The sequence below is a fragment of the Mustela lutreola genome, chromosome 1 (genome assembly GCF_030435805.1).
Source record: "Mustela lutreola isolate mMusLut2 chromosome 1, mMusLut2.pri, whole genome shotgun sequence".
Classification (NCBI taxonomy): Eukaryota; Metazoa; Chordata; class Mammalia; order Carnivora; family Mustelidae; genus Mustela; species Mustela lutreola.
Genome location: NC_081290.1, coordinates 232,960,619 through 232,974,866, shown reverse-complemented (window position 1 = coordinate 232,974,866; position 14,248 = coordinate 232,960,619). Strand labels below are relative to the sequence as shown.

General features: G+C 55.5%; 3 protein-coding genes across 15 annotated transcripts in view; 2 read left to right on the top strand and 1 right to left on the bottom strand.

Annotated features, from left to right (window-relative positions):
- Positions 1-4,507, top strand: part of RNF121 (ring finger protein 121) — an 88,728-nt gene extending 84,221 nt beyond the window's left edge. For 2 of the 3 annotated variants that reach the window (XM_059133737.1, XM_059133744.1), the window contains 3 exons: positions 699-832; positions 1,461-1,562; positions 3,140-4,507. In XM_059133737.1, coding sequence (XP_058989720.1) covers positions 699-832; positions 1,461-1,562; positions 3,140-3,260 — 357 coding nt within the window. In that variant the 3' untranslated portion in view covers positions 3,261-4,507. Of the gene's footprint in view, positions 1-698; positions 833-1,450; positions 1,563-3,139 lie in introns of all 3 variants that reach the window. The other variant, XM_059133752.1, reaches the window with a different exon arrangement.
- A 149-nt stretch (positions 4,508-4,656) lies between these two features.
- On the top strand, positions 4,657-13,971 carry IL18BP (interleukin 18 binding protein). 6 transcript variants are annotated; one of them, XM_059133942.1, is made up of 7 exons: positions 4,657-5,707; positions 6,349-6,391; positions 6,723-6,813; positions 7,173-7,364; positions 8,031-8,151; positions 8,238-8,382; positions 8,593-8,860. In XM_059133942.1, the coding sequence occupies exons 3-7, from the start codon at positions 6,792-6,794 to the stop codon at positions 8,674-8,676; spliced, it is 564 nt and encodes a 187-aa protein (XP_058989925.1). In that variant the 5' UTR covers positions 4,657-5,707; positions 6,349-6,391; positions 6,723-6,791; the 3' UTR covers positions 8,677-8,860. The 6 variants fall into 6 exon arrangements, with proteins under 6 accessions (XP_058989925.1, XP_058989898.1, XP_058989903.1 ...); XM_059133915.1 differs by having other exon boundaries at positions 8,235-8,382; XM_059133920.1 differs by lacking the exon at positions 6,349-6,391 and having other exon boundaries at positions 8,235-8,382.
- NUMA1 (nuclear mitotic apparatus protein 1) overlaps positions 9,075-14,248 on the bottom strand; it is a 75,586-nt gene continuing 70,412 nt past the window's right edge. For all 6 annotated transcript variants that reach the window (XM_059133713.1, XM_059133707.1, XM_059133698.1 and 3 more), the window contains 7 exons: positions 13,155-13,401; positions 12,069-12,297; positions 11,282-11,418; positions 10,755-10,931; positions 10,483-10,599; positions 10,170-10,391; positions 9,075-9,810 (listed from right to left, as the gene is read on the bottom strand). In XM_059133713.1, the coding sequence (XP_058989696.1) occupies positions 9,799-9,810; positions 10,170-10,391; positions 10,483-10,599; positions 10,755-10,931; positions 11,282-11,418; positions 12,069-12,297; positions 13,155-13,401 (1,141 nt within the window). In that variant the 3' untranslated portion in view covers positions 9,075-9,798. The remainder of the gene's footprint in view (positions 9,811-10,169; positions 10,392-10,482; positions 10,600-10,754; positions 10,932-11,281; positions 11,419-12,068; positions 12,298-13,154; positions 13,402-14,248) is intronic.

Below are 14,248 nucleotides of genomic sequence, written 5' to 3'. Positions count from 1 at the left end.
TTTGTTGTCATGAGTTGGGGAATATATGTAAGGATGGATGTGCTGTGTCATATGGTAATTCTGTTTAACTTTTGGGGGGAATTGCTTAACTCTTTACTTCTTTAATTATAAATTGTGCTTAAATGAATATCTGTATACATGAGGCTTTTTTGATATTTTTACTTTAGCTACTTGAAGTGACATTAATGAACAGTTAGAGGGCATGGCAGTTTGAGACATCATGCCAGATGCTATCCAAAAGGATTGAACCTCTTTTGCTGCTGCCATAAGAGTTTGGGAATGCCCTTGTCCCCAACCCACATTGCACCAGATTATCTGACTGTTTTGAATCTTAGAGAAGAGATGTTGTCTGTCTCCAGTGAAAGCATAGTCTGGCCACAGTGTGGCTTATCTGACATAGCTCCTGATCACCGACTCTGAGTCCTTCTACCTCCTAATCTCCTTGTCCCTGATGCTGACCATGCCAGGGCTCAGGTTTCTGTTAGATCTGACTTCCCAACCCATCTGTGGTCTGTCCCTTTCTCCCCATCCAGCCAGCAAAGATGAGGTCGATTTGGCATATAAAAGATGTTCTATAGGTGTGGGGCCTCCCCCTCCCTCTTTGCCTCCTCTTGAGAAGACATAGGCCTCTGTGGTATCATCCTGCTGGGCTGATTCTCACACCTTTCCTGTCTTTTCCTCCTGTTCTTCTCTCTCAGTTCTACAGCGAGTCGGGCATGCCTACCAAACACCTCTCGGACAGTGTGTGTGCCGTGTGTGGGCAGCAGATCTTTGTGGATGTCAGTGAAGAGGGCATCATCGAGAACACATATAGGCTGTCTTGCAATCACGTGTATCCTGCCTGGAGCCCTTGGGCCTCATCTCTCCTGCCACATGCACATTCTAGTCGAGGGGAGGGGGCAGCCATGACCCTGGCATACTCTCTAGACCTTTCAGTGCAGGAGAGTCACTAGAGGCCATGCATTTGGGCGATGTTCTCTGCCAGGGAAGCTGACTCTGCCAGGAGTGGAAACTGTGGTCTCCTTCCCCCTTTGCCACACCCTGGAGCCACGCTTACGTAAACAGTTTATAGCCTGGCTGAATCAGAAAGGAGCCCGAAGCTGCACTCACGGCCCCGATGTTGGAGCATCCTCTAGCTGGTTCCCTCGGTGTCAGAATCCAGTTCTCCTGAATAACATTTCCAGTATGTATCCTGTGCTTGCCCAGCTCCCATTCTGTGCCGTGTATTATCTCCGTTTTCCCCCATAAACACCCTGTAAGATGGAGATCATTATCCTCACTTCACATGTGAGGAAGCAGGGTCAGAGAGAAGGGATGTGCCCAAGATTATACAGCTAAAAAGAGGGGAAGGCAGGATTTGAACTTTTCTCCAGAGCTAGTGCTTGGGTGCCTTGACCACGAGCATGGGGCTCGAGTGCCATCCCGGCTGCCCACCATTTCCCTTGACCAGTGGTGCTCAGATTCCACGAGTTCTGCATCCGTGGCTGGTGCATCGTGGGAAAGAAGCAGACATGTCCCTACTGCAAAGAGAAGGTAGACCTCAAGAGGATGTTCAGCAACCCGTATCCTTTGTTTGGGAATGGGCAATGGGAAGAAAGTCCTGGCCAGCGTCACTCTGCATTTGGGTCCTCCCAGGGCCCTTCCTCCTCCCTCCACCCTCTACCCTGGCACATATGCACTGTTCTATTTGGTTTGTGATCAAGGGAATTTGGGGGTGGAAAAGTAGGACTTACAGCTCAGATTCTCATCATAGTTCTGGATCCCTCAAGAGTAAATTGGTAGCAGTAGCAGCCCATTTACTGTTTGCTTCCTCTGTGCCTGGCACTGGGTTAAGTGCTCTGCCCATATTAGCTCATTTCATTCTCTAGCGACTTGATGACATCAGTAATATTCTCCTCCATTTAAAAGATGAAATGATTTAGAGGTTGAAAACCTACTCAAGGTTACATAACCAATGAGTGGTGCCTCACCTGTGACCTGTGGGGCTGGAGACCGGCCGTGTGCCTGTGCAGAGCCCGCAGCGTACAAGGCTGGCTGAGAGACTCCCTGTTCTGTCCCCTTTCAACATGGGACCACTGCTCCTCTGAGCTACTCCTCTGTACCCTGCCGGCCCTCCCTATGCTGCCCTCCCTCACCTTCCTCTTGCTCCTCATCACCCGTCTGTTGGAAGTTGCCCAGCCACTGCTCTGGTCCGCCCTTCACTACCCTTGGGATCCCGCGGCCCAGGTCTCTCCCTGCCCTCTCCCCACTGCCCTGAGTGGCAGCGTTCCCTATCCCCTGGATACTAGCTAGGCTGGGCAGGGGCCACTGCATTCCCAGCATATTCCCACAGCCCCCAAACCAGAGACTCTGGTCTGTCCCCTTAAGGTTCCTTGCTTGGTTCTTCTAGGGTCTAGTTCAAGAACAGTTAAGTAACCCCATGGTGAGGCAGAGGCTTGGGGCTTCCCCATAGTTCCCAGGGACTGGGCCAGGCTGCTCTTCCTGATGCTTTTGGAAACGTTCCCCTGCAGTGTCATGAAGTTTAGTCAGTCCTTTCCCCAGAGCTGGATTCCCAGACTCCCTGTCTTACCCAGCAATTTAGTTCGAAACTGAAAGGAAGGGAACTCCTCTCTGGGGCTGCTCAGCCTCAGTAGGGCCTGGTGTTTGGTGGTACGTGGGGATTCCTTAGAGCCTCTGCCAGGGGTTATCCCTGTGACTAGCCTCTTGCTCCCTGTTCCCTTCTGCCTTGGCCCCTAGACTCGGCCCCTTCCTTGACCTACAAAACCTACCAAGAACCCTTGAGGTTACCTTATCCCACTGCCTACGTCCCTGCAGCCGTTGGCACAGATGAATTTACAGCAGTCAGACTGTGTGCTCTCACACCAACAGGCCCATCTTTAAGAAGGTGTTATTGGAGGCTCTCTACACATGCCGGTCTTCAGGAGCTTAGTTTCACTTCTCCACCCTTCCCTTCTCACCTCCCTCCCCCAATCTCTGGGTTCAGCCCTTCCTCCTAACATGGAGAGGCTGGTGGGGGCTTCTTCTCTTTGTAGGCAGGCTGATTTCTGTGGAGCAGATGAGAGAGTAGGCAGAACCTCTCACCCAACCCTGAGCCCAGCCTCAGCAGCTCTGACACATAGCCTCTTTAACGCACTGACAGCTGGGAGAGGCCTCACGTCATGTACGGGCAACTGCTGGATTGGCTTCGATATTTGGTAGCCTGGCAGCCTGTCATCATTGGCCTGGTACAAGGCATCAACTATGTCCTGGGCCTGGAATAGTCAGGAAGAAGAGCATCCGCCTGCTATGGACCTCAGGGCACTCTCCTCCCTGCCCTCCAAGACGACCTGGGTGGGAAAGACTCAAAAGGGGCACTTGGGCCACTCAGTACCCCTCTGGCTGTGCCTGGGCTGGGGAGGGAGATGGTGGAGAGCCAGCCAGTGGGGCTGTCAGCAGTGGGGGCTTTTTAAAAGAAAACTATTTTGATGAATATATTTAAAAACCTTTTTTATTGTGGAGCATAGGAATTGCCCCCAACTCTTCCAGGCCTTGCCTTCCTTGTTTGAGCAGGGCGGGAGCAGAGCCACATTTTTGATTTAAAGGAGCCTTCTCATCTCTGGCTGAGAGCCTCAGCCGCCCCACCCCTGCCCCCTGCCCTTCCTTCCCTCTGTGGGGCGCCAGCCTGGTTCACTCAGTGTGGGAGAGCCCATGGACTCTGCCTGGTACCACAGATACACACTGATGGGGGGTGAGGTGTCTTCCTTCCTCCCTTTTTGGGCCCCTCAGTCGGTGTTGTGTCAACTCTGTCTTCCCTTGTCCAGGACCCATAGGGTTGATGCAAGTGGAGCCTAGTCCTGACTTTTGCAGGGAGGGATGCCCTGGGATCTCACAGTTCACCGAGGATTTGTGTGGGGGAAACCCAAAGCAGCAGCAGTTTGGGTAACATGCCCCCAGTGAAGAACAGGGACTATCTGTGTGTAGTTGGGCCATGGGAACTATTGTTGGCAGCAGTGATTGAAGGCCTCTTGTGCAATCTGACCCTTCAGCCTGGAAGTGGTGACACACGCCAAAGGCCACTCTGCCACGTCACTTCCTTCCTGGAAAGCCTGTGTGAGGGTGTGCATGTGCGTCTGTTCGTGTGCGGCAGTAGAACTGTGACAGATAGGACTTCTCCCTATCGTCAGACAGTGTTCCCTTGAAGCTGCCAGGGGATTCCCAGCCCAGGGAATATCCCTCTGTCAACTTCCACGTTCATGGGTCCTGCCTGGGCCTGGCCACAGGAGTGGTGGTGGGTATGAAGAGAAGAGGGCAAGGCCCAGGCAAGTGTGGGTTCTAAAAAGGTTCCAGGTAGGCCCCAGCTCTGGCCCTAGGTGTTTTGAAGGAAGTGGGAGGACAAACGTGGGCCTTCAGCACTGGGTTCCTAGGGAATGTGGCCCAGCAGGGCCTGCCTTCAAGTGCAGCAAGAGCCAAGCAGGATCTTGTCACTCCATTCTGAATAAAGCTCCATGAGCTGGGTTGGAAAGCTGAACCTCCATCTTGCTTTATTCTTCCCTGGGGTCCCCGGGAGTGCCTCGCCTTTGCTGCCTTTTGCTGTTCCATTTGAAAGCTGGATCCTAGGGGTGGTTGGCCCCACCCCTTATCCGAGGGAATGGTGGGATGCCAGACTCCTGTCCTGTGACAGAAGGGCCCTGGAGCATCACTGGGTGACTCTCTCCTTACCACCTGAGGTGAGGTCAGTGCCTTGCCTGCTACCAACACCCCTTTTCATGGGCCACCCTCAGCTTCAGCTTCTTTCACCCAGCTGTGGCTTTGCATGGTCCCCCACTGCTCATGTCAGTGGGCCCGTTCTCAGAGTGGAATGGGGACCATTTGAAGGGTGCAGGGATCGTCCTTTCACTCTTGTCCCCCTATGGGTCAGGCTCATGTGAGAAGCCAAGACCAGGCTGTCCAAGGCTCTCTTTCCATACTTCAGCAAGTCTGAGTCCCATGTCCTCCCAACAGCCCAACTCTTGTCTTGGTTCTGCTCTGAGTCCAGTCTCCTCTCCGTCACATCCCCCAATCTCATCCCCAAAAGACTGTCTCAGAAGCCCCCAAGCAGCCTTGCCTCCTAGCCTAACAGCTGGAGATACTGGCACTCCCGGGGAGGAGTTTTATGATGCATCCTCCGAACCTAGTTCCATCTCCTGGCTTCCCTGGCTCTGTCCCTGGCATCCCTGGCCCCTGATCACAGAGACCACAAACCTCGGACACTTGGGTCTTCCCCATCGTGTTGATATCTGTGTGTGGCCTGGGTCACGAGTCCTGGTCCACTCTGCCTCCACAGACACAAGCACGACCCCAATCGTGAGTGCCTCCTCCAGCTTGGCATCCCCGCTGCCTCTCACACCTCACCCTAGTCCTGACCCTGCCGCAGCCCCGGATCCGCTTGTCCCATCAGCCACCAGACTGTGCATTTCTATAGCTCTGTTGTTGCTGGAGCTGGCACTAGGCTGCTTGCTCCTCCTCTTCCCCGGGAAGTGCCCTCCCCTCCTTTTAGGGCCAGCACTCCAGCTCGTGTTCCAAGGCCTCAGCCTGGCTCTGAGAGATTCCTGCACACAAGGCCAAAGAATGCTGTCAGCACAGTTCCCGCAGCATGGCCCAAGCGGGGCTGGACACAGCTGGACTGACTGGAGCTTCAAGAAGCAGGGATTCTGAAGAAGAGGGCTGTTCGGGGCTTCTCGAGAGCCAGGTAGGGGGAAACCTAGTCTTCCTAGTGGACCCAGACCTTTAGTTCTGACCAAAGAGATGGGATGGGTGGGATGAGAGAAGAGAGAAGGCTTTGTGGGGTGGGGGGTCGGTGGTTGGAGGGAGTAGGGAGCCTGAGAATGACCAGGATGAACAGGTTGGTGTGACATTGAGACTGAAATGGTCAAAGTGATCCAACTTAGGGTCCCCAGTGCCTAGAAGAGTTGACCACTTGAATAGTGGTGTTAATGTGAAAGAAAAAATGTGAGGCCTGCTCACTTAGACACGTGGTTCTGAAAAGCAAAGGTGGACGCCGAAGCCCTGACCCTGGGCTGGGAGGGAAGAATCCACCTGGGAGAGACTCTTTGATGAGGTTCATCCCATCTGTGCCCCTGGGAGGGTGATGCTGAGCAGGCATTAAAGACCCAGTCTGATATAATCAGGAGAGTAGAGGAACCTGGGAGTTAGCGGTAGATTTCCAGCCAGCATGAGTTTCGGCTCCAGAAAAGGTGCAGTGTACAGGCTGGGGTCATGCTTGTGTAACTTCTGTTAGTAATTCAGCGCTTGCTGACAAGCGAAAGTGAAATAGAAGGGAGAGGGGACAATGCTTTCCCAGAAGGATTTCACTAATTCTGCCCTTCCCAGAATCAGCTCCAGAGAAGGCGGCTTTGCTTTTCTCTGTGACGGGGTAAGTCCCTGGCCCCTGTGTGGTTCCGTTTCTCCATCCCTGTAACAAAGGGGTTAGGGCACACTCAGCATAATGTTAATAATGACACTAAGAGCTGGTGTGGGGAGGACTGTCACTGGATGGTCTTCAGCTTTGTTGCCAAGTGCTGAAAGAGCCCCAGCCTGTGCTGGATGCCTGCCGTAAGTAAACAGCAGTACCTGGCAGCCCATTAGAGTTCAGACCAAGGGAGGGCTCTGGAACCCCCAGGAAGGGCAGGTCCATGGAAATGGCTAGGATCGAGCCACTGAGAAATTGAGAGAAGTAGTTGATTGGCGTTCTCCTCCCCCACCAGCCCCAGAGAGGAAGTTGTTACAGATAAATAGAACCAGGCACGCCAGCTCCTGACACATCCATCAAGACCATGGGACAGAACTGGACACCAGGTGGGACCCGGGGCTGGCCTGGGTGGGCAGGATGAGGTCTGAGAACAGAAGGGAGTGCTGCGGGTGGCCCTGAGCCTTACCCCGGGGAGTGGCGGGGGGGGGAGGGGGACCGACTCCATTTTGCTGTTGTGTTATGGCTTTCAGCCTCTAAGTCCTGTGGTTCTGGCTGCAGTCCAACATGTCCCTGCCCTCCATTAGAAAAGGGCCATGATGTGGGTAGGGCCTCAAAACCCCTTCTGCTCCTCCAATGCCCTGGGCCGAGCCCAGGAATCTCTGGGCCAGAGTTGCATCCAGGCCAGGATATCGACCATGCCTGGCAGTCAGACAGCAGTTGACCTCTATGACTGTCCTGCCCTTAGATCGCAGCCCTTTGCCAGTCCTGCTTTTGTGTGCCCACATGATCTGTCACCTGGTTGGAGCCACACCTGTACCTCAGGCCACTGCCACTGCCTCAGCTGGGGTCACAAAGGACCCCTGCCCCTCCTGGCTCCCAAGAGCTAAGCGGTGCCCAGCATTGGAGGTGACCTGGCCAGAAATGGAAATCGCACTGAGTAAGGAGCAATTTTGATGGGAGCCCAAAAGAACACAGTGGTCTGGGGTGGGTTGTGGGCACAGAGGGTTCAAGGGTGGGGTTGACTCCTGAGCTGCACCCTATTCCAACCTGCTGCCATGTAGCCCCACCAGCTGGGCCAGCTTACCAGAGCATTCAGCACGTTCCCTCCCACCCAGCATCATGAGTGTGGGTTTAGGGCCCAGCTCCCAAGGTGCTCCTTATCCAGTGGGATGGAGAGAATGCCACCATAAGGATCGTCAGAGGACTCCTAGAGCCTCGATTGCAGTATGCCCCAAGGCCCAGCCTGCTCCCTGCTCCCTCCCCCGCCCAGCCCCCTTGGTCTCTGGCTACCCCAGAGGAGCAGTGGCCTCCTGCCACTGCCTCCTTGGCCAGGGCTCCTAGAGTCACCAGAGCGGAAAAGGTCATCCTGAAGAAATAAGCTCAGAGGGAGTGTTCACCTGAACCAAGGACCCATCCCCAGACTTCCTCTCGTTCAGCCGAGTCTCCCTGTAGACAACCACACTTCCCCATTAGCAGACTTTCCCACCTGGGTGTATTCACAGCAGCACTCCAGGCTCCTGAATTGTGGGGCTTGGGAGGCAGGGCAGCATGACAGGGGACGGTGTGCCCTGTGGAAGAGCTAACAGCCACACGTGTCCCCTAGATGGAACGCTGACCTTGTCCTGTACCGCCTGCAGCCGCTCCACCTTCAGCATCCTCTATTGGATGGGCAATGGCTCCTTCATTGAGCACCTCCCAGGTCGGCTGCAAGAGGGCAGTACCAGGTGAGGGGTGCAGCAGTGAGGCCAGCAGGAGGGGAGGGGGCTTCTTGTGGTCCTCTCTCATGGCCTTCCGCCCTCTGCTGCAGCAGGGAGTACCAGGGTGCACGCATCCAGCTGCGGCGGACCTTGGCGCTAGAGGAGCTGAGTCCCACCCTGCTCAATACCAACTTCTCTTGTGTCTTTGCTGATCTTGACCAGACTGCCCAGCGCCATGTCATCCTAGCTCAGCTCTGGGTGAGGAACCTGAGAGGGAAGGTTTCCACGGACAGCAGCAGCGGTTTGGGGAGCAAAGGATGGGCTCGGCCCAGAGTGGCCTCCCGCTACTGTCCACTGTTCCCTAAGTGGGACTCGGGAATCGGGCAGGGGAGGCATGGCCTAGAGGAAGGTGATCAAGAGATGTCCCCCACCCTTGGGCCTGATCTTGTCTACCTTCACTTCCTCCAGGCTGGGCTGAAGACCGGTCTGCCTTCTACTCAAGAAGCCCCACCCTCCAGCACGTCACCTCTGCCTCGTCATCGCGACAGGTGACTTCCCAAGCCTGGTTGAGTCGTCGCCTCTTCCCTGGGGTCTACACGCTCTTGCAGCTCAGGCCTCCCTCTAACAGACTGTCTCAGGGAAGGGATGCGCTAAATGCTGCTTCTGATCCACAGGTGCATCCTGGTCACACCCAGCAGGGCCCACAGTGGGCGTGCATAAATGATTTTTCACTGGAGGTGTGACATCTGCCTGTCATTTAAGCCGTCCTTCCACTTACAGAACTTGGCTCATCCCAAGAGGGAGTGTGGGAAGAGAGGGACTGTTACTCAGAATGTAAAGACAAGGCCAGGAGAGAAGGTACATAGCTGGGAAAACTTGGCAGGGACAAAGATGTGCTCTAAAAAGAGCGAAATTTCCCTTTTCCTGCACAGATCAAGACCGCTCAGCACTTAAGGGAGAAAAATAGACTTTATTTACAAGTAATAACATTTAGAAAAGATCCATCCCTGGCCCTTAAAAACCTTCCTATCACTCCAAATCCCACCCCAGAGTTAAGTCTGGGGAAGGTGGGGGATGAGCTGCAGCTGAAGGCTGCCCCTGCCCCTGCTGCCGCACCCAGGCGTGGGGCCCATCTGTTCTGGAAAAAAGGATCTTCTGGGCATCCAAGCCCTTGGGTGGATGGGAGCACCTATGGGTGCACCCACTAGGTCAGTGCCCAGTCCTGGACTTAAAAAGCGCAGGGCCCTAGTGGGCCCAGCCACCAAGAGCAGCAGGAAATCAGGGCCTGCTCCTCCAATGGTCCCTTCTGGATCCAGAGGCTGGGGAGGTCTGACTTGGGCCTCGGGCCCAGCCACTCAAAGCCAGCCTCAAGTCTGTTTGTGATGAAGAAGTGACTTCGCTCTAAGAAAACATGAGGAGGCAAGGTAGGGAGAAGACCCAGACTCTCCAGGCCTCCGGGGCCAACTCTGTGGACACATCTGTTCACCTAGCGAAGGCTCCGGTGAAGATCCAGGTACCAGGCCAGGGTGTGGGCACGCATCACTGTTTCTAGGGGTCTGGCCACTGTTGGCCTGGGAGCTGAGAGAAGGCACTGAAAGGGACAGTAGAAGGAGAAGGACCAGGCGAGGTTGGCATTGAGGACACAGGTAGGGGCCTCTCACTGGTCCTGGCCCTTTAGTGCTTTGCCTGGAAAAGAGAAACATAGTCACATGCACGGCTGGAGACCGGTGATGCCAGCCAGAACCAGATGGCTCAAGGAGGCCTCTCAGAGCTCCCAAAGCCCCTGACTAGGATCCCTTTCTTGGGAGTGACCCGGACACCTCTACCTTCAGGTTCTCAGTTGCCAGCTATGCCCAAGCAGCCCTAAGTCTCCTCTCCTCCACCAGCAGGTAACCAAGGCAGGGGGCACCCACACTTTGCAACCACCTCTAGCAGCCTACCTAAGCCCTGTCACGGAAGCCTCCCGAAGGGTGGCCTGGGGGAGTACCCCACTTCCACCCACTTTCCTAAGAGTCCACCACCCCCTTCCCTGTCAGTGCTTCCACCTTGCCCTTGGCCCGAGGGGTGGCAGTGGCGGCAGCAAGGGCAGCGGCAGTGGCGGCACTGGCCGCGGTGGTAGCAATGCGCGGAGAGCGGCGGGTCCCACTGCGGGTGTTGGGAGAGGCCTTGGACAGAGCTTTCTTTGAGGCTCCCCTCCGCAGCAGGCTGTTCCCGAGCTTCTTGGGCGTGTTAAGGATGCTGAAAGCCATGGACTGGCGGCGGTCAGCCTGTTGGGGAGAGAGGGGCTGTTAAACTGGGCTGCACTCACACTCTGCCACCAAGACCTCCCAGGGGCTCCCTCCAGCCCCCTGTACTAACCTGTTTAATAGCCGGAGCAGCAGCTTTCTTCTGGGCCTCCGTAGTGCTCTGTTTGCGCCCTTCATGTCGGTCCCGGGGAGTCATGGGGCGTGGGAAACAGCTGGTGGCCTTCTTAGACTATGGGGAAGAGAAGTTGACATCCAAAGCCAGACATGTGTCTCTGCATCAAGCCCTTGGAGAGCGAAGGCTCCCCTTTAGTCCACTTTTCAAATTTGGGGAGCTGGGCTAGACTAGGCAAGCTGATAGGACAAAAAGTAGCCAGGGTTGCCTACCTCTGGGGTACCAGGACCCTGATGGGGCTCTGAGGAGACCCGTTTGCGCTGCTGCCGGGTGGTGATGCCCGTGCCCTCAGCTATCTGGGCTGGCTGCATGCTGGCTCGGCGCAGGGTCTCCCGGGGGTCACCAGTTTTCATCTCCTCATCTGTGATGGTAGCCAGGCTCAGAGAAGGCTGCATGGGGTGGAAGAAGTGGTCAAGGGGGGGCAGAACTGCCCCCAGAACTCCTCATTGGCCTGATGTGCAGGGCAGCTCAGGCCTTCTGTGGCAGAAGGCCTCCTTGCCGTTGTCTTCCTCTACTCTTGCCCTGCAGGATGGCCACAGGAGGCGGCAGAGCAGACCTCCACAAACTCAGGGCTGCCCACAGGGAGTTCACCCCAAACCCTTCTATGCCAGCTAGTCCATGGAAGCATAAGGTCACCCTCTGCAGCAGGCCAGAGACTCAGGGCACTAGGATAAGTGACTAGTACTGGGGTGGCTTGCTAAGGGAGGAGGAGGGGAGCTGGCCTGGGGCCTGAGCTCACCCTAGACTCCAGGGGGTAGCAGGTCTTCAAGTGAGGGGGGCACACCCGGTTGCGCTGCTGCAACTCTGCGATGCGGTTCCAGTCGTCCAGCTGCTCGGGCTCATCCTGGCAAGTGCCCATGTAGAAGCTGTTCCTTCCTGTGGAGGGCCAGGAGACAGGAGCAGGTGGGACTGGAAGGCCAGGAAGAGTGAGGGGAACAGCAGGGGGTCACCCCCTGGTCCTGGCATCTTGCTAACCTTTGTGTCCACCACTTCTGTCCCCCTGTCCCATGGACTTGAGGCTTGGAGCCTCAGAGTCCTATTGTGCTCAGGGCTGCAGATAGCAGGGCAAGGCTTATAGGGCATTTCTACCATGGGGCTGGCTCACCACTCTCCCTCTGGGGAGGTCAAAGGATATCTTCCGCAGAGGCTGTGACACCTTAGAGAAACAGGACCGGGAATTGGGGTCCAGGACCTAGGGGGTCCTGGAGGGCAAGAGTCTTCAGGAAGAATCTAAGAACAGAACACTGGCCCAGCAGAGCTCTTCTGGCACCCCTTACCCCCTGAGATGGGGTAACAGAGGACCTGAGCTGACCATCACTATAAGGCTGGGAATCCTGGGCCCCTTGTGTGAATGTTTCCCATTCACCCAGGCTGAGATGAAGAGCAGCCTAAGGGACAGACAAGGCCCTGAGACTACAGGGAAGAGGGCCAGGCAAGGTACTGGAAGGTAATTAGCCTTAGGGTTTTAGAAGTTTGTCCCTTTCCTGTGCCAGAGTCTGTGTTTCAAGCGCCTATGGTCACCTCACCTGGAGGGACCCCACTGGATACACCAGCCTGGGAGCGGCGAGCAGAGCTGCGAGTGGTGGGCCGGTACCCTGGTAGACTGAGCAGAGCCGAGTTGCCATCATCAGGAGAGCCCAGACGGGCTAGAGACTGGGTAGAAGATGTGGCTCGTGGGCCAGCCTGGGAGGCAGGGGCGGACTGGGTGCTGTAGAAGGATGAATTGGCGCTGTCCGGCTCTTCCACATCTAGCTTCTGGAAGAGAGAATTAATCCGGTGGGGTGGGGCCCTGTCAGTCCACAAAGCAGTCTCCCGTTCCCCTTCCTAAAATGCCTGTGTTCCCACACTGCTTTATAGGGATCCTTAGCTGCATATCTGCAAGAAACAGGCCTTGTTGCTAAGAATCCTGCATAAGGTGCTGAGGCCATACCCATTTTCTCTTGCCTGTTGACCGTGCTTTGAAGGAAGGCAGGCAGAGTTGTGTATCAGACCAGTTTAGAATCAAAGTGTAAAAAAATAAAGGATCGGCCTACCGGTCTCAGCTAGCAAGTGGCAGAGCCAGGGCTGGAATGCTTGGTCCTGGGCTAGTCAGGCTCATCCCATAGTCTCCACTGTCCCCTCAACTGGAGCTGGCCATGACCCTGTCCATCTTTTAGTTCTCCAGCTTCTTGGTAGCAAAGGGCAACCCACACAACGGAGGTGCGCTTTGCTGCATGAAAGGTACCTCCCCATTCCCCAACCTCCTCAGGATATGGGAACAGGACCAGCCAGAGTTTCCAGCCTGGCAGGCAGCCTCTGGATGGCCACAACGCATCTCAGCCACCCAGGTGGTGTGCTGGAGGCCCAGGGCTGGGCAATAACTTCACATTATCTCCCTTCAGCCTGCACAGGCTCAGTGCTACCCATGGAAAGAAACCTGCCTTAAAACCAATAGGCATCCAATTTCAGCCCTGCGCTTTTCTACAAAAGAGGCCTTTGTTTCTTGGGATCTTAAGATACAGCTTAATCAGTCCGGCCAGCCTTGGGAGGCTACTGTGAGGACCCGATGGGGAAGATGCCCTTATGAGCAAGGGAGCATGACTGGCTTACAGTCCCACTCTCAGCAGCCTGACCTTGGTCATGGTGATATTGATGATTTGCGTGGTACGTCGACGAGCAGAGCGGGTCTTCCGGCCTGAATCCAGGAAGACGTCCCCCAAGGAGTCCAGGCTGCTCTCCAGTGGGGCCTGACCCCGAGCTGGGATTGGGGTGAAGTAGAGAGACTCCAGGGATTCTACCTTGGGGGGCAGGCGCTGGGAGATGGGTGAGGCTGGCTCTCCAGGGATGCTGGTGCCATCTGGCTGAGTTCGAGGCAGCTTGCTGTAGAAAAGGCATTTTGTTCATCCCTTTGCTGCAAAGTTACCAACTCCTACATTTACTACAAGTGGACCAGGTCAAGCACCCCATTTTTTCTCTGATTTTTGAGAAGTAACCAGGACAGCCCTTACCCCAGGCCCTCCCTTCCCTCTCCATTCCGGGTGAGCCCATCTACTCCCACGGCTCTCTGAGCTCCTTAACACTGGCAACTCCGGGACTCCACTATCCCAGACATCGCCCCCTGGACACCCAGCTCCACAGTGTTCCTCCTGGATGACCCACTCCAGAGAACAAGAGCAGCCTCCAGCTGTGCACCCCCAGCCACAATCCTACCCAACAGCTCGTCCGTTCACATCTCTTTGGCCAGTCCGCCTTATCTCCTCTCACCTAGACTTAGTGGCACCTGAGGGGAGGTACGAGCCTGGTGACAAGCAGGGGTTCAAGCCTACCTCTACCACTGTGGGACCTTGGTCAAATGACTGCCCCTCTATGCCCCAGTCTCATCTGTTAAGTACTTAATCACAGAACCTACCTCAGAGGATTGTGAGGGGTAAATAAATGCATTAATATTTTCTGGGTGTGTCTGTAGCGTCGGCTTCACTGGCTATGAGAAATGCTTTCTCAGATGCAAACTGGACGACATACTGCTTCATTTCCGACCCTTCTGAGGTCCCTCAATGCCTTTAGGATCAGGTCTAGCGGGGATCGCAGCCAGCCCTCCTCACCTCACTTGCCAGCACAGCCAGGCTCTCTCAAGCTCTGCCCTCTGCTCCCCTCTGTTCACCAGGCACACACACTTTCAGCTCGTCTGCAGACTCTGAGCAGAAGTGACAGCCTCCAGGCAGCCCCT

Excerpts from the sequence above, each read along its gene's own strand:
- IL18BP (XM_059133920.1), top strand. The coding sequence starts at position 6,792 with ATGGGACAGAACTGGACACCAG. Across the intron at positions 7,365-8,030 it reads AGAAATGGAAATCGCACTGA|ATGGAACGCTGACCTTGTCC; the intron begins GTAAGGAGCAAT and ends CGTGTCCCCTAG. Across the intron at positions 8,383-8,592 it reads TCATCCTAGCTCAGCTCTGG|GCTGGGCTGAAGACCGGTCT; the intron begins GTGAGGAACCTG and ends CACTTCCTCCAG.